The 19,422-nt window shown below is 36.8% G+C and overlaps 1 protein-coding gene across 1 annotated transcript; it reads left to right on the forward strand.

Moving 5' to 3' along the window:
• The first annotated feature begins 1,055 nt into the window (after positions 1–1,055).
• LOC139115708 (thioredoxin domain-containing protein 5-like) lies at positions 1,056–17,832 on the forward strand. The gene is made up of 9 exons (XM_070678026.1): positions 1,056–1,750; positions 11,119–11,209; positions 11,867–11,925; positions 12,636–12,741; positions 13,239–13,451; positions 14,420–14,665; positions 15,054–15,130; positions 15,658–15,784; positions 16,336–17,832. The coding sequence occupies exons 1-9, from the start codon at positions 1,488–1,490 to the stop codon at positions 16,456–16,458; spliced, it is 1,305 nt and encodes a 434-aa protein (XP_070534127.1). The 5' UTR covers positions 1,056–1,487; the 3' UTR covers positions 16,459–17,832.
• Positions 17,833–19,422: the final 1,590 nt, after the last annotated feature.

Genomic DNA, 19,422 nt, shown 5'->3' on the forward strand with positions numbered 1-19,422 from the left:
ATTGAGCTTGATTTTAGCTTTTAATTTGCTTTTTTCTCAACATGGAGGTAGATACAGTAAGACGAAGTATTCGGAATTCACCAGTAAATTTGTTTTCGGTAGAGTGAGCTTGTTAGGAAAAACCTGACAAATCAATCATAAAGGTAAAATAAAACGAAAGCGAAATTTTCAACCCTATGTGAACACAAGTTAAGACAGTATTAGTGAAGGTATACGCTTTAAGTGTTGCGTTGTCAACGTTCAGTTACTAAGAGCGCAAACAGGGACCATTTCATGTATGAATCTTCTGCAATACTGAATTTCTCTAGGCTTGAACTTGAGTCAACAAAGTTTGGCAAATTCTACAATGGAAAACAATGAAATGCATTTTCGAATTTTGTTTCAAGCAAAGTTGAGAATTTTCTCGCTTTCTGCGTAAAAAGTGTAGGCACTAATAAAGTAATATTATGAAATTTCTGACTTATACTGATCTATAGTGGAGTCAAACTGCAGCTTATATGCGGCCAATAAAAACGAGAGGAACATAATGACTCAACTTGAACTACTGCTTTTGGTGTTCAAAAACGGGAACCAGTAAGTTCACGGTTGTGCTCAATCCCTGGGACGAGAGTTTCCCCTTCTATATGTTGCACCACTCGTTCATCTTCAATGTTACACAAGTTGGTTGGTCCAAGCCGTTGATCATTCTGCATCGCTTGCAAGGCCACCTACAACACAAAGAATGCGATGTAGCTCATAGTACCCGCTTGACATTTTCGGATTTCCTTTACTTTACAGCTGACGCGGTTGTATTTTGCTCACCAATTTAGGTAATACCCAGCAACTTAGCTGAGCAGTTTGCTGTACATGCTCGCATTTACCTAAACAAGAGTCTGTTTTATTGTCTGAAGCCTGATAAGGAATCCATCAAACTTAGCAGGCAGCTCCTCCACTGAGTAAACTGATAAAATTTGTGAGTACAGGATGAAATCGTGATTACTGCAACCGCAGTTTAACTGAAAATGCAAAAATCTGCGGCATCACAGAGAAAAATTTACACGCAGCCAGATCATAGTGAGTGAACTGAGTTAACACGAAATCAGAACACGGAAATCAGTGTTCAACAAAACAAATACCATTCGATAGAAACGTTGACTACTTTAATAACCGGATAATGGCAGAATTCATTACTTATTTACAAATTTGATGGTAATTAACTTCGATAGAAATTTGGCAGGATGTCCACGTGGAACGATGTCAGGGGACGTTGTAGGCCTACGTGCCGTGACCGTTCCATTTTTGAGAGGGAGAGTTTCAAATAGTTCATCCAGAAGTGTCGGAGAATTTAACACTTTTGAAGTCAACTGGTAAACGAAACCATTTCATGCTCCAGCTATGCCGAGCAAAAGTTGGTTACTTTTTCACTCAATTCAGTTGTCATAGCGACGCACGTCCATGTATATAAAGGAATCGACCTCACATTCAGATCATATGAACCAGGAAGTCATATGCACGAATGTACAAACGCGAGTGCGTGCGTAGACTTGAACACATTGGAGAAAAGAAACGACACACATACGATCCTTTTCAACATGGCAGCCATGGAGAAAGTTGGTGTCTGCAGTTTTGCCCTGATTTTAGCGTGCTGTCTGCTTCTTTCATCGCCGCCAGTCAGTTGTGACGATGACGAGCAGAAGCATGTGTACACAGCCGAAATGTTCGAGAAAGCAGTGAAAGAAGACGCTCACTTCGTCATGTTTTTTGCACCTTGGTAAGTTTTTGACAGCGTCGCTGCGAGTTAAAAGTTTGCTACAAATATTTTGTATGAACCGAACACGTTTAGCATTGCAGCGTTGTCGATCCGAGGTCATATAGACATTCACAGTTCTTGTCTAGCTAGATTACAAGAAGAACTCGGTCACGTTGCATTATATCTGTAATGTAGACATTTTTATTGCCACCCGCTCACTGTTCTTGTAGTCAACGCGTCACAGTGTTGTTGAGTGCTGCCCTAGCGGTCTTTGACTAAGTGTGCGACGTGGCAGTCCAGGATGGGTTGCCCGACCAATGAACATGACTAAGGTGTTTATAATTCTCGACCTTGAAATTTGAATATTGAAAAGCGGGAGGATTTGGCATTGACGCTGCCATGGGTGTAAGTGTGATACCAGACTTTTGAGCTCCACATTTAGCAACTAGAAAACAAATATTTCCACAGTCGACAGAAATTTGTATAACGGTTTAAACGATTATCGGTTATTGTCATTAATTTAAACCGTATGGTCCGTCGTAAAGTTGTGCGCCGCTATTATGCAATTACCGGTGCTTACCCCTATTTAGCATGAGTTCTCCGGTATGGTGAAAATCTTTGGCACCTTCAAGTTCTGCGAATAGAGATTTGTAAATACTTGTATGAACTTTTCTCAATCTCATGTCACAACCTGCCATGCTCGTGAAGTGATGTACGTGTAGGTATTCTGTTATCTTGCAATGAGGCCAGGCTTCACCTGCAGCTTGACACTATTGTTAGGCGTATGAGACAAGAAAAGATTAAACAAGCTTGTCCAAGGTAGTTAGTTGTAAACAGTTTTAAATGTTCAAAGTAAACAGTCTGAATATTTTAAGATAATCTAAATCTAAATAATTATAAAATAAACAATCTGTAGACCTGACAATACAGACATACTCCCTGGGCACCCTCCCCAATATCATATTTTTAGTGGGGATATACACTATTTTTTTATGAATGCTAACCCCGAAATCCAAAATGTCCTCAAACAAATTAAAACTATTTTCATGTATTTGGGGGAAGTGAACAAAAAGTCTTGCTAATTACCATAGTAATGTGGAATTGTAATTTCAATCACATAATTAAGTCTTGAGTGAATCAAAAACACCAGTTGCTTTTTGCATTGTCATAACAGAAACCGAAAGAGGTCTTCCTGTTGATAAATTACATTAATGAGTTATTAACTAGTCATATTTGTGTAATTTGAGTATTCTAGAAGTCAATAGTGCAATCGTTGACCGGATTGATAAGGTACATGTTGTGTACACATTGTTCTAGTGACACACTTTGTCCCCATTAAAATAATTTATAGAGTTAGTTCCTCTTTTCAGTGATAGTGTCATGATGATGCGTTCCCATCATATCTACAGAGATGCCTTTGCTATCACATATTCATTTATAATAGGTGTAAAATAATGTTGCATTTTAGAAGTTCACAAGCTGTGTCGTGTACGTATCCAGTTTAAATAGCTTTACGGGGGAGGGGGATATTCTCCTGACTTACCCCAGAATTTTAGCTGGTACTTCTACACATCTGAATACTCAAATACACTGTACTCTACACATTACCCTAAATTACTTGTACAGAAGCTAGTGGTCATGAAACTCAAGGCTCTGACAAATGTGTATCTTGTAAAATTTTTTCATTATCATAATTCGTAATCAATAATTTTTAAACTGCAGCCTGGAAACAATATTCTTGCAAGATACTGTGTAATAGTAAATGCACAGTACAACTGATGAGAAAATTCCAAGAAACTTTCAATACCTCACCCCCCTTGAGTCTCATGTTAGTCTTGTTGTCTGTGAATCCTCTTGATTCCTATACAAATGTATGAAATTTAATTTGGTTGCTGACTTAAGTATACGTGTATACTAGTAACTAATAGTTGTATTCAAAATTCTTACCAGAGGGTATAGGTCATCAGTTTAGTATACATACATGTATGTGAGATATTTGACTCATACAGACACTTGTACTTTGTTGAAACTTGTTTCTTGAACACCTGTATATTTGCAAACACCCCTCAAAAACTATTGGGAGTTCAAGTTCAATAGTATAATAATTTGAATGAGTATTGACCGGTTATAAATGCATCACAGATCAAATCAAAAGTGCTTTGTGGAAAATAGTTTGAAGTTCATTGAATACGAGGCTTTCAACTCAATTCAAAGCAGTGCATTGTGAACCATAACCCACAGATTTTCAATTATTGAATTTATTCACTACAGTATGCATTGTTCATTTTAGTATTGAATGAAAGCAGTGCTCTCTGTGCCAGTGTACACTGGTTCTTTGTTGTAGAAATCATTTGATGAATTGGCTGCATGTCAAGCGTAAGATGAAATTCCTGACCTTCATGAAAAAAAGATCGTCATATCCGTAATGATTTCTGGTATTTGTACTCAAAGAGATGCCTGGACACTACTGAAATATCAAAGACATCGCAAATCTAAAGAAATAAATGTATGCTTCACAAAAATTGGAAAATTTCTGTGACGTGTGTGTACAAGCATGCCTTTTGAAAATTCAGTTTCCATATTGTACATAGGCTTTTAATTAACCCTCATGTCATCAGTTGAAGCCATACCCACCTCTCGGCTCTAATTAGAAGTCAATTTATCGGTCACGTCAAATACCTCTTTGATTTCAACACTTCCTTAAATATTCCATACTGCCAACATTTATGTTTATGAAATCGGCCATCCCAGAAATTTTGTGAGAGTAAATTTTTGAGTAAGTATTCAAATTTCCGTGAATACCAGAATTGTTTTTTTCACCATGCTGTGATGAATAATGCAGTGCAATTAGTCATCCTGTTCAGAGTTGCTCTGCAATATGTTGTTCTATAATGAAGTAAAGTCTCTGTTGTTATGTTTATCTGATAAGTTTTGAATAATAACCATCTGTGAGTACATACAGTCACTGATTAATGTTGAAAATTGAAAATCAAAAATCCAATATGTGGGTACAGTGGGCCGTACAGAAAGTTATCTATGCTTACAGTCACCAGGTAAATGATTTCAATTACATAGATTCTGATTTAGAGAATTTACATCTGCATTGCAGACACATCACCATTGTATATTATCTATCATAGCCCAAACCAAGGGCCTATGTCCCTGAGGGCAAGTGACCGTTTGCCCAAAGTCTGAGAGGCAAATGGTCTCTTGCCTCGAGTGTACATTGTCCCTTGTTTGGGCTTCAGTGTTTTTATTACATGCCTCACTCACATAGTTTTTACTCCAAATTTTTGGTATTCTTTGCAATCACAGCTATATGCTTTATTTTCACGATACGCAAAAATCCATTAAAAAAATAGAACTATTGTCATCATCAAATGCTGCATTGATATAATTAAATCAATGTTGTGCGGTTAATAGAGTTTTTAATGCATCAATTTGTAAAACCTGGATTTCCTATGTAAAACATCGAACTGGGTCATTTTTAAATCCGTAAGTCATCATATTGATAATTGTTCTGGTTCACTTTCAGTCAAATGATGACTATGCGGCCCATGACGTCATCAACAAGTTTGAGTTCAAGTTACCATAGGGCGCACAATATTCAATATGAGGCATGTAATAATGTTTGGTCATGCATTTGGGAGTACTTTCTGCATTAGTGTACACTATAGATTTGACTTGCATTCATTGACTTATTTGTTCAGAATATATTTACATGTCACTCAGTGCAATGATAGACTGTAGGGGGTAACAATTGAATGTCACAGTGAATAAGCAAATTGAAATAATTAATTTTTCAATTACGTGCTGTACTGAAATCATCAAAAGTGAGTTGAGTCTGTTATATGTAATTGGTATGGCACCTATTAAACTTGATCAGTATAGTTGTACCAGATTCTTTAATTTGGGTTTTGTAATTTACATGTAGAAATGAAATTTAAACAGGACTTTTCCCACCCCCGAATGCTAAATTCAATCTGAAGCTATTGCTAAATTGCTCACGGCAGTGTATTAGTGTCAATCCATTGTGAGTGTTTGCCAAGAGCAGCGACAGCTTTTCATAATAATCCCACATTACAAGTGACAGTGTTGGTTTAAGGTGCATGCATGTACAGATTTAAATTTGTGCATTGAAATAAAAACATGATTATAATCTCACTTTTGTACTCAGTACAATGTCTGGAACTAATGCACACACGGTGTGGAATTGGAGAGTCAATAGATTTTACTATTACTCTGCATACATAAAATTTTTAATGTTACCTTTTGGAACTCTGTGTAACTGATAGGCAATTTACTGTTGTCCATAGTCGCGTCATTGACCAGATCAAGTTGGCCTGGACAAGTTCATGAACTTTTAGCACAGGAAAAGAATTACCTTTAAACCTCTCACTCCCAGAGTAAAATAGAACATCCTACATTGGATTTGTGGGTCAATGTACAGTACAGATAAATCAATGAAAAGAATTGAAGTTGTACATTCATAATAAATATTAACAAGGGGCAAATGGTTATGGTACAAAGACCAACAGAGCATCCTGGAATATTTTCAGGATCCACTGATCAGAAAAAAGCTTCCTTGAGTGAGCCTGTGTTGCATTTTTTATCTTCAATGGATCATTATTGCATGCACCATTATATATTTGAGAAATGCTACCAGTATTTATATTTTTCAGAGGAGTAAATTTGAACAGAGTGTAGGGGGACCATGAAAACACATGCATGACTGCGACTCAACTCAGATATTCTCACCAGCAATATATCAAGGTTACGGCATAGATACTGTGTTACGCTGAATATGCAAACGGTTTAAATTTCCAGTGACTTATCATGTTTGTGAGATACATCCTAATTTTATAGTTAGAAATTTTCCACTTCCAGACTTCAGTTAGTTGAAGGGACGAGAAGGTTTGAGGTCATTTGTAATGGCTAATGACTTTTGTCAGCCATCATTGCATCTTTCTCTTTAACGCTGTTTCATTTTTGTCCAAATATATGAAACAACTGAGTGGAATTAACTGCAAGTCAGACCCCTGCATTGTATACATAACAGGTAGTGACTTGTTTATAATTATACAAGGTTGGTTCAAACATGAAGTTCCTTTACATGTCATTTCAAAATTTTTTTCAACCTTTGTGTTGTAGCCAAAATCTGAATTTTTTTCTGTTTGTTGTCCATTTCCTTGACAATGTGTGTACACACATTTTTTCTTTATTTGTTACAGAAAAATAATACAACTTAAAGTGAGGTGTGAAACAAAATGAAAAAATTCCACAATCAATCATTTATGCCCATAATAGGTTTGTTCATCAGTAAATAATTGTTGCCTCAATGTAGTTATTGAAACGGTAAAAAAATTAACATGGTAAAAAATCTAAAAGTTGAAAAAAATTATATGAAACTATAGAATTTTTCACAATTTTTTTCTACACGTGTGCAGGGGAAATGTATATTTTACTATACCTTACCAAGCTTACCTTATCTCACCAACCTTACTATCACCTCCAAATCACAAAGTGGACATTCTCTGTAGCTCTAGATAATGGATTAGATTATGTTTATGAAAATATTGTTCTAATAAAGGAGGACTTAAATTCAAACAGAGAAATTTGTATTGTTTAACATTTCACTCCTAGCTAATCATACTGATGTGGTTCATATTTCTTGCAAATTTTGGTGATTCCACAGTGAAGTGTGTGTCTTTAACATGACTTTATGTCAGTAGCTATTCAGGGCTCGACATAAGCGCTAGCCCACTAGCCCGAGGCTAGTAAATTTTTAAGAGGACTAGTAAAAATGTCGTCGGAGGTAGTCCTGCGGACTAGTGCAATTTTTCAATAGCAGTCCAGGAAAGTTTATCGCTACAAAACTCATGGGACGCCGGGCCACTCATTCGATAAGAATGAACCAAGCCTCAATCATTTAAAAATAAACTAACTTTTACCCAAACAAATTGGACAGTGAAACAGTGAAGCAAACTTTATTGATCACCAACTCTAAAATGAAACAGTTTACCTGCTACGTAGAATCAAATTGTACGGTACATGCCAGTAACATGGCCCCGGGAAACATGGCTCAACGCTGAGCATCAAACAGAATTGTCTGCACGTCGTGCATTTTGGTTTGCTTGAAGCTCATCACTTCGCCTAAAACATGAGCAACCCCACAATTTTGCTCAAACACTGCATCCTTGCCTTTCAAAGAAGATTTGTCTCAAGATTTCTTCAGGGGCATTCCCAAACAACACCTCCGATCGTTCGTAGCCAGCTTGACCCTGCTTTGGAATGTCTCCACATGCTGACCTCCATATATAGTCAAGACCCCCTAGCTTGATTGAAGCTGATCTTAAAAAGAGCCATCTAGCTTGCCAAAACAGTGCTATTGCAAGTTGCTACTGCTTGTACAGGTGAGGGAATTCCTCTCAAGATACTAACTTGGTGCAAGCAACTTATTGTTTGCCATTTTAGTGGAAAAGTGTAAATTATTGGGGCAATAAGAGTGAAGTGAACCTTATAACAGTAGTGAAAAACAACGTATGCAATGGGTGTATCAGACTGTTGTATCCAATCACTTCTGGGAGTCATTGGTTATTGCTAATCACATTTTGTTACCAGTAACTGGCAAAAACTCATGAAAGACACAAGCACATGAAATGGTAAAATGCAACATTTTTACAATTAAAAACTAAATTTTTCACAAACCATTATTACAAATGAGAGGTCCTCCCCACAGCTGGTCAATTTTAAAATGTGATATATGTCAAAAATATGAAGGCACTCCACAGGAACATTTGTGAATGGCTGTACGAATTTCAGTTCTGGTGAAACAAATCTGTCCTCACCATGAACAAACATGTTCTTTGCCAATTAGTGGTGCATTACCTGAGCTATGAAGAATTTTCCAACAAATTAATCCCTACGTCTTATTTTATTCTTAATGGCAATAGGCTATTTTCATGACCTTTCCTCCTACACAGGATATTTTATTCAGGTCATTTTAGTGCTTTATATATGATTCAAAGTTAAACATTTTGCAGTAAGCAAATGTGCTAGTTTTGCATGAAAAAATAATCGCAATCATACCAATCCATAATCCAATAACACTAGGTCAGAATTTGTAAGACAATAGTTGTAAACATATACACAAAACAGCACAGAACAGACAGTAAATAGACGGTACACAAACAAAGTCACATTCGTGAAAGAAAGATACATGGACCTCTGGTTATTGGGTTTAAAAACCTTTGTCAAAAAAAAATATGAGAATGGTCATATACACCTCTTTCCAATATGAGAGCAACATTTGGCTTTGCTTGAGCAGGACTAGTAGATTTCATTTAGGACTACTAAAAATGAACTGCTACTAGTCCTTCGGGCTAGTGGATGATTTGACCTTGCGTCGAGCCCTGCTATTTCACAAATGTTTGTAATATACAGATATGACACATCAGCTTTTGAACTGGCCATCTTTGAAATTCATTGACAAAGCAGACATGCTATTGTATTTTCTACATACTAAATATAGGAACTATTCATAAAAGTTTCAACACATGCAAATCCATTTTGCGACACGTGTTTATGTTAATATAAAGATACAGCCATTGTATTAGTGTACTGGGTGCCCTCATTTCTGACCTTATCCAGATGGCCTTTTCCGTTTATTTCAGTTTGGTAACAAAATTACTGTGTAGTAAAAGTAAGTCCTTTCACCAGCGTTCTGGCTTTTGTTTGAATTTGCAAACCAACTGAAATCATATAAAACCAATTTACCATTTCATTTCATTAGACAGTCATCATTGATGCCGTATAAAATGAACCAAGTTTGGCAAAAGTTGATTCTGCTTTTGTGCTTTCTGATCGTAAGTGTAATTTTCGTATTTTCAAAAACAGGACAAAGTTAATTTGATACTTCACAATGTGCAATTATACTGTAATTACATGCATAATGAATTCATTTCCTACCACGTGGAAAAATTGTAAATATCAAGTTGTGGAAAAAATGCATGTGCAAATAATACCAGTACCTTTGTTGAATTCATGATTGTATAGAATGCAGGTTATCAGATAATCGGTAGTGTATATGTACACTTGTGTTGCCCTTTATCAGCAGCCAGGATGTGTCGAGTCATGTTTTACCAACAATATCAAAATGTCAGTCTATTACTAACAATTTAACAACTATAATCGGTATTTGGTTGTGTTCTTCCAACTGAATGCATTTGTTAATATTTGGAAATAGGCTGTCATTATTTCTCGTAGGGTGGCTTTTCAGGTTTATCAAGCATTGTAGCTGTGAACAATTTTGTGAATTATTGTACCATATGGCTGTAATAATGAATAGAAAAATTGTCCGCACAGTAATTTTTACATGTTCACAGAGAATTCAGTATAATAACCCAACTGTTGGCTTACAATTCAAAACACATTAGGAATGATATATTTTCACTGTTACTGTACCTTTGCTTTGCTTTAATTGGTCAAAATCCAATTAACGCGTCTTGGCAGACGAGCCGTCTTGAGTCAAATTCTTCATAACAGCCTCATTTTGAACTTATTCGTAAATTATTTTCCCAGCAAAAACACCGCGCATAAGCACAGGACTATGTTATGGTTTGCTCAATAATCACCAGCGTGGCTGGAACTATAAAAGTTGTTCTGTAACAATATGGGTGAAACCTGTTCTCATGTTTCACTTCCTGTAGTGATACAATAACACTACCAGCTTGCACATAAAAACTGTGGCAGGCTGTTACAAAGTAATATTTCTAGTGATTAAAAATAGAGCTTTACTGTTTAAAGAATGATATACAAATGTATAGGAGATGTCTGAAAAACTCAGCAGTAGGGTTTGCACCTAACTCTAGGCTACCACATGGACATGTTTTTGATAAAATGCTATCACTATTGATCATGAAAAACAATCTTTGTAAGCTTTTTTATCCCTCTTTATGATTAAAAAATAAGTTTATAGGCAGTACATACAGTACCATACATGTTTCTTGCATGTTATTATCTGAAAAAATTGCAAAAATCACATAACTGTATTCAAAATCTTGTTTGTTGAAAAAGTTCAGGTTAGCACAGATTTTTTTGCCAATGTCAGTTGGCGTGATAACGTGCACATAGTTATAAATATATGGTAGAGTTACTTCCGCAGAGCCATAAAATTGTTTGATGTACCAATAAATCTCTGGGAAACTTTATTGCTTTTGTGATATGTATAGTTTGCTGGTAGTTTGACATGCAGCATTGCTGCTATTGTGTTACACTGACTGACAATTGAATTGCTTTCAAAGAAAATGTGAATTTGTTCTAAAGAAAATGTCATCGATTGAAGGTTTTCCTGCCAGAGTCACAAAATTTTATGTTATTTCAACTTTTAGGTGTGGGCATTGCAAACGTCTTCAACCGACATGGAATGAACTTGCAGAGAAGTACAACAATGATGAAGACAGTAAAGTTCATATAGCAAAGGTGGGTCACTTTTTACCCTTCCCACCCCTATTTCTGTCTCTAGAGGTCCAACTTTACCATAGAAAACAATGGGATTGGTTCAAACCATGATGGTGAAAGGGTTAAGCTCTTAATGCATGGAGAGCTGTAACTTTTGATGTATTTTCAAGCAGTTGTGTCATGTTTTCAAAATAATTTCTACCGCTATTTGCAATATCATGTTCAAATGCATTGTGTTCAATTTATGTAGACAGCATCTGTGTCATGTCAAACTTTAAATGCTGAGGACAGAACTTTAGTCTGGACTAATATTCATTTTCAACGAAGACATTACATTTTATACATTGCATTGGCAAGGCTAACAATGTGCGTTTCAATTCTCTGTTGGCACACAAACAATAATAACTTGCTTTGTGGAACAAAATTCCTGACAATACTATCAAAAGTTACGGCTGTTGTCTTGTTTTATAGATTTTTTCTCTGCGATCAAAGCATTTTTGTTTAAACAGTCTTTAAAGATCTAACAGCACTCCTGAATTTCATGTATTTATCACAGAAGCACTGATTTGTTTCGTTCTCTGTATTGACACAACAATTTCAGTAAACTTTGCAGGTTAGCACATGTACATGTTTGTGTTTGCAGTAGTAACAGTATAATTTTCTGTGTTTTTTCCCCAGGTCGATTGTACTGTAGAAACAGCCTTGTGTTCATCCCATGGAGTACAAGGCTATCCAACGTGAGTACTTAACTAAATGAAAAAAGGTAATGTGTCTGCCTGAAATTTTCAGAGCACAGTCGACTAGTGTGAAATTGGTGCAGTTCTTCTAATTGCTGACCCCGTGTTGCTATAATTGGAGTGCTTGTTGTGAGCAATGTATTCTTTTGTGGTGCTGTGATTTCAGTGTTTAAGGAATAACAACTCATCTCAATCAAATTACAATTGCCTCATGTTTTAAGGTAGTGTGTACCTCAAAAGTGAAAGACCTATACTTTTGCTAAAACTTTCGTCGAGAAAACCTAGAACATTCTCTTTCAAAATAATGAGAAAAATCAATTGTCATGTGCTAATTTTGGTACCAAAGGCACAATTTTCCTTATATTTACTGATATTTGAAAGTCAAAATGGCTGCTGTCCTTACAGAATGTTAAGTCTGTGGGAAAAGTTTAAATTTAAATTTTCACAAATAAGACTAAAATATCTATTTACCCCAAGAGTTTCAAAATCAGTGGGCCCTGGCAAATGGTAGATTAGAAAACAATTGTAAAAATTTGAGTTTGATTATCTGTCCCCAAGGCGCGTTCTACCTTAAGCAGGTGTATTCTGAAGTCTATATCTGTAGGTGTCTTTCAGTGTCCTAAATTTTAAGTCTCTGAACCAAATTTCTGTGATGATCTATAAGGTCATCTGTTTGATCAAGTTCAAATTCTGTGATGTTTGTTTCCCAGATTGAAATTTTTCCAGCCGGGCAAAGATGCTGAGAAGTACAAGGGTAAACGTGACAAAGATACCCTGGAGAAGTTCATCAGAGAAACCATGGACCCCTCATTGAAGGTAAGCTGCATCCACTTCCCACTAAGCTAGACTGAGGAATACTGGGTACATACTGAGGAATTTCACAAATAATCATAATACTAGGGGGTCTTCTTGCTTCACAAAGCTATAGAAGGGCCCCTTAGAAAACCATTTTATTGTAAAATCTGGTATTGACTTTTACAGACTCTTACACTGTAATATGTGAAGTCTGTGCGGAAATTTTCATGTGCAGTACAATTTTAATATTACAATGAGCACATGTAATCTGTTGAATGAAATACAACATGTCAAATACACCCAAATACAATTAGTGCTGAATATTTTTATATTTTTTTACCAAAAACAAAACGTTGAAATCCTGCAGATTTGTCCAAGACCATTGTAGCACTATGCCTAAATTCAACTTGTTCACTTTGCTGAAATTCATTCGGCTCTCTCTCTCTCTCTCTCTCTCTCTCTCTCTCTCCTTTTTTTCTGTATTTTTATATTCAAATAAACCTTCCCTATTCTTCAAGGAGGAGGCAGAAGAAGCCAAGTCAACAGGACCAGCCGTTGCTAAGGATGGTCTCTATGAATTGACTGTTGGCAACTTCAAAGGTCATGTTGAGAAAGGCAACCATTTTGTCAAGTTCTATGCTCCATGGTGTGGCCACTGCAAACGTCTTGCACCAACCTGGGAGGAACTGGCCAAGAAGTTGGAATCTGATGAGGCTGTCACAATTAACAAGGTGAGATATTCTAGAGGCAATGAGCTAATAGTTGTGACAAATATTGACCCTGTCACCCCCTTTTCCAACTTTAGAGGTCCAGCTTTGCCATAGAAAACAATGGGATGGGCCAAGCCATAGCGGCAAAGAGGTAAATAACAGAGGTGATTTCCATGACGAGTACTCATACCCCACCAAACGTCATCCCCAATAACCAGATCTCTGTCATAGTACATTCTTCAATGGTGTGGTGGCTGTGCAAGTCTACTCAGTGCTTTTGAGATTACAGCACTCCACTGTGAGTCTGCTTAAAGCAGGCCCATTCAACATGCATCTGCCAAAAGTTGTAATTTTCTGTGAAGTATTTTTGTCCCTGATGTCAAATTTTTGTTGGTAATGGTGCTTCAATCTATTTCGAAGGCACTTTTGAGACCCCTGACTGTATAGACATTTGTCTATTCAGTGAAAACATGTATACAGGGTTCATGTGCTCCTTGAAAATCCATTGAAGTGCTTGAATTTTAAAGCCTCATGGAAAGTCATGGAAAAAGTCCTTGAAAATGGAACTGGGTTCTGGAAAGTCATGGGAAATTGATAATTCACCCACAATTTTCAAAAATATCAAGATGATCATTGGTGATATTGTATAATAAATATATAAAAAATGATATATTGTAAAATGACAACTGGAAAATGCCATTTATGGACCTCAAAAGGTCTTTGAAAATTGCTGAGAAAATCTTGAAATTCCATAGCTTTAGAGTGACTTTGATTGTATAAACCCTGTATTGCTTCACTTGCTTCTCAAGACACCTGCTCAAGATGAATTGATTTTTTCACCGAATTTGGTGAATGAATTGAATACCAACTCACATTTCAAGTACACACATAGGATGGACTTTTTGTACATTTCCCAAGATGTCTGTAATATTCGCTATTGTTTCCAAGATGTTCCTGCCAACGTTTCCGCGATCTTCTTTCCTTCAAAGGTTGATTGCACTGAACACAGGCCAGTGTGTGATGACTTTGAAGTGAGGGGCTACCCAACGCTGCTCTTCATCCGCGACGGTCAGAAACAGGACAAATACAATGGTCCCCGCGACCTGGACTCTCTCAAGAGCTACGTTGAGACCATGAAATCTGGCAAGGCAGAAGCAGAGCCAGAGAAGAAGAAGGCAGAACCAGAGAAGAAAGTGGAACCAGCAAAGGAGAAAGAAGAAGAAAGACCAACTAAGGTAGATTTCAGTTCAACCGCAGCACTGTGAAAAAAAGACTTTCATCCTTGTGACATTGGTCACTTTATGTGTAGAATGCAACATTTATTCTGGAGTAGACCTTTAAACCCTGTTAGTGCCAAAGTTAATTTTTTGTTGCCTTTTAAAAGATATAACGCAGACAAATATTTTTCAGATCGAGACAGTTTTTTCAGATTTCTCCAAAGATTTTGATCAAAAACTGTAGCCAATGAAAAGTAATGTCCATTTGGTCCAAAATTATTGCAATGATTACAAAAAAATTCATAAAAATTGGTAAAATGTTGCACTTAAGATTTGGAGGGAAAAATCACAGCACTCAAAGGGTTAATGAAACTGTTTGATACATTACCCTTTTCTTCCACAACAGGTTGTAGCACTGAATACTGAAACCTATGAAGAAAGCATTGCAAAGGGTCTTTCCTTTGTGAAGTTCTATGCACCATGGTAAGTGTGTTGTCAATGCAATCACTTAGTGTACAGACATGACATTATTTGATCATTTCTTGTGAAGAGAAAGCCCACTCACCTCCACAGTACATGCACCTTGCTATGATTGCCTATATCGTACATAACTGTTTTCCAAGTGTGAGAAGGCAGGACCAAGTGTCTGAAAATTGTATATAGAGGACAGTTTCCAAGTCTTTGTCAGTAAAATCGATAATCAACCACAGACTTTGAATGTTCCAGATAGTGTTACAGTATCTGTACTGTTACCCCAAGACGTTGTTATTCAGTTTTCCCACCCACCACTTTAGGGCTAGGGTTAGGGATAGGGTAAGCATTAGTCTCTGATGGGTAAATTGTCAGGAGGGAGCGGATGTTACAAATTCAAATAATTTAAATTGTCTGCTTATCACCACTGATGCATTACTGAAAAATATTTTTTGCATCCCATTTTTTCATGAAGACCATGTAATTTACCCCGGTTGCTGTAAATTCTGTCATTCAGCTTCACTATGTCCACTTTACAGGTGTGGTCACTGTAAACGCCTGGCGCCAACATGGGATGACCTGTCAATCAAACTCCAAGACAAGGCCAATGTGAAGATAGCTAAAGTGGATTGCACAGTTGACAAAGACATTTGCAAGAAAAACGAGGTAAGAGAGCTTTTGTTTGTCTAGAATCTGTGTAATTTTAATTCCATTCTTAAAATGTCAATCAGTCAAGTTGCCTTGCTGAGTTAGCAAACAGATTCTGGTCATTAAATAATGTCACCAGGGCTTCATCTGAACACATGTTGGTCACAGATTGGTGTTGGATGATAAGTGAAAATGTCGTTCAAATGTGAAATAATTGGCCACGGATGCAATACATGTATTAGCATTGTTACATGCCAAGATTGAGAGACAATCTGACAGCTGGAAATATTGCAAAACAGATGCCGAGACTGTAACTCCCTCACTTCATTTCCCTGTGTGGGGTCCACCTTTCCTGTTGAAAACAATTCAGATGTACCAAAGATTTTCAGTGAAGGGATTCAACCCTTTCAACACCATGGTTTGCCCCAAACCCATTGTTACCAGTGATGAGTGTGGACCAGTCTACAGGGAATTAGGGGTGAACAGGATAAGGACAATTTGCTACTGACAACCTTTGCAAAGTAAAGGATAATGTATATATAACCCTATGTGTGTCTCTTTCTCTTTAGGTGCGAGGATACCCAACTCTAATTCTGTTCAACAATGGGGAACAAGTTCAAAAATACAACAAAGGCAGGGATATCGACGCGCTCTATTCTTTTGTAATAGAAAACACCCATGATGAGTTGTAACTTACCATTAGTCTCTTTTTTGTGCTCTTTTTTTAAGACTTGTTTGTTTTAAATTCATTTCAAAAACAAATCTTTAGCATCTTTGAAGCAGAATCTTAACTTTTACTTTTACACATAGTTTTAAAAACTGTCAGATTTTGTCAGAGTCTGCAATTGCTCCATCTGGTGTTCACAAACTTTGATGTGCCAAGTTACATTTATGAACAATGGTAGACCTGTAACATACTGGATCCAATTTTTCTTTTGTGAGGAATTTACTGTTGAAGCTATTATTCTTCAGTGGGGCAAATTGGTGATTACCCATCAATTTAGCTAGGGATATTACAATATACCAAGGGAACTTCCTAAGCCAAACTCTGTTTTCCTATCTGGAGCGCAAGATGAATTCTAAACAAACACAGCGGGTAACAAATTTTACAGCCACCAATGGTGATCTGATAACTAGGATGAACCATTTTCATGTAGGTTTGTGAACCAGGTCTTGTTGTACAGTCTAACGCCATCAAAAGTGGCTGGTCTTCAGCCAAATTATTGAAAGCAGTGCTCTGTAAATGGCTTCAGCTGCTCCCAACACAGGGTCAACATTTGCATATATTTGCATATGAAAACACGCTTATGCAAATAATGAGTGATCACCAGAGAAATCAGCTGGCTGTCCATATTACAGTCTGTCCACCGTGTATGAAAAAAATCTAAGTACACATCAACATAGTGGTTCAATTTGTGGATGCTGACAAAATTTGACCATCTTTGCAATACAATCATTTGTTTTAAAGCAGGAACCCCTTGCTTTTCTCACTGGGGTGTTTTGACATGCCACATGATGTGCAAATACTAGTTTATTTATTTTATATCTTCTCAAATTACAGTTTAGAATACAAAATCACGTCTCATTTAAAACTCCTAAAGAAAATCCCGCCACATAAACACTTATCTAGGTATCACTGTATACAGCTTGGCTCAGATTTTACTGATCAGCACACAGGATGAAATGGTGACACGATCTAAATTTTTGTGGAAATGACAACTAGAAGAGTTGCAAACATCAGTGATTTGTAAATTTGAAAGGTTAATGTCTCCTTGTACGCTAGCAGATAAGTAAACATTTCTAAAGTGACCACGAAAACAATTCACATCCTGCACTATTAAAGGGGGACCGTCTTTGAATTTGACCGGTGCAATACAGCGCCCTCTATCGCCCTGATGTCTGCTCGAAACAGCAGAAAGCTATTACGTTCACAAAGTGTTATGATAAGAATAGTTCATGAAAGTATGAATGAAAGATATTGCTGTTTTTGTATATTTTGACCAGACAATTTATAAAAGCCAGTATGTCCTCGTTAAAAAATCAATAAAAATGAGATTCCAACAAAAGTTTCTATGAGTGTTTGTAGTGTGATTATGGACCATTGTATGAGTATGATTGCAATAAAAACCATTGCTGTATTATCAAGTGAAGTGTGTACTCAAAATTGAATGTATCAGCAGGAAGGTTGCAAAATGGTTATTATATCAGCACTGTACAGAAACAAAATCTGTGTTTAACCTGTTCACCCCAATATCCTGTAAACAGGTCCACAATTACAGTTCATATTAAACAATTGGTTTGGGCCAAACCATGGTGGTGAAAGGGTTACAGAAGGGACACACCCATGTGTTTATACATAAAAAAATCAACAATGAAACAGTTTGTGTCAACGACACTTATGTAGATTGAATATTTTCCTTTCCGTAGAAATCTCTCAAAATCCCCCGTTTAATCCTTTAATGGCTGCTAATGCGCATGCGCCCCATGAAAGAGTTCAGTCAACACAGTAACCAATTTATCACCAACTGGCGATGATTTACATCACAATTAAAATAGAAGGTTACATTAACCCTTTCACCCCCCAGTTCCCTGTATACAGGTCCAACTTACCATAGAAAACAATGGATTTGGGACAAACCATGGTGGTGAAAGGGTTAAGGTAGAACGCGGCTCGGGGACAGATATTCGGACTCTTAAACTTTTGCAATTCTTTTCTGATCTATCTACCATTTGTTGGGACTCATTTTAAAGCTCTTGTAGAAAGAAAACCTTTAACCGGTTTAGTTTTTCGAAAATCGGAAATTTTATTTTTTCTCCATAGAGTTAACACAGGGATGGCTGCCATTTTTAATTTTAAAGATCGGTAAATCTTGAGTTATTTCTTTCCCTAGTACCAAAATTTGCACGGTGACCCCCGATCTTTATTCATGATTTTGAAAGAGAATGATTGAAAGATTCCTTAAGGAAAGTTTGAGCAAAAGTTAAAGTTTTCCACTTTCGAGGCGCGAACTACCTTAAGCCCATACAGAATGCAGTGCTTGCAAACAAAACCTGTGCATTTTGTCGTGAAGAAAATTTTTATTTTTTTAATCTATTCGTAATGTACATACTGTTTAAATTCTGTTTAACATATTTGAATATTGCTGAAATTTATGCAAGAGGTCGGAACGTCTCGTCGCTCTCCTTAAGTCGTCAAATTGGATGCTAACTACATATTACATCTCTGTAGTAACTCTACACAATATTTTGCTTCATATCAACTCTGTTGCATACCAAAGAATACTCTCTTCAGATAGGTCTCTGGGGGAAGCGTGTGTCGTGACTGTTCGCTGATTGGTTCAATCTTCCAAAGACAGCGTGTCTTTAGCATTGAGTACTTAATATTGAAACTGACAGTTAATGTGAGAAGACTTACACTTGGCCGGGAAAATATGTATGTGTATGTGACCTTGATAAAAAAAACAGTTTACGAAGGAAATGACTACAATAGAATTTAGCAATGTCAATTTCCAAGTTCATGTTACATTCTGGCAGACAATTTGGCCAGTTAGTCACCGCAGTATCTTGTGACACTCCTACCAGGACAATTTTGAGCTCCCTGGAATACGTCAAGAGTGATCTCCACAGTACAGAGTTCGTAAGACCATCAGTGAGCT

The sequence above is a fragment of the Ptychodera flava genome, chromosome 17 (genome assembly GCF_041260155.1).
Source record: "Ptychodera flava strain L36383 chromosome 17, AS_Pfla_20210202, whole genome shotgun sequence".
Classification (NCBI taxonomy): domain Eukaryota; kingdom Metazoa; phylum Hemichordata; class Enteropneusta; family Ptychoderidae; genus Ptychodera; species Ptychodera flava.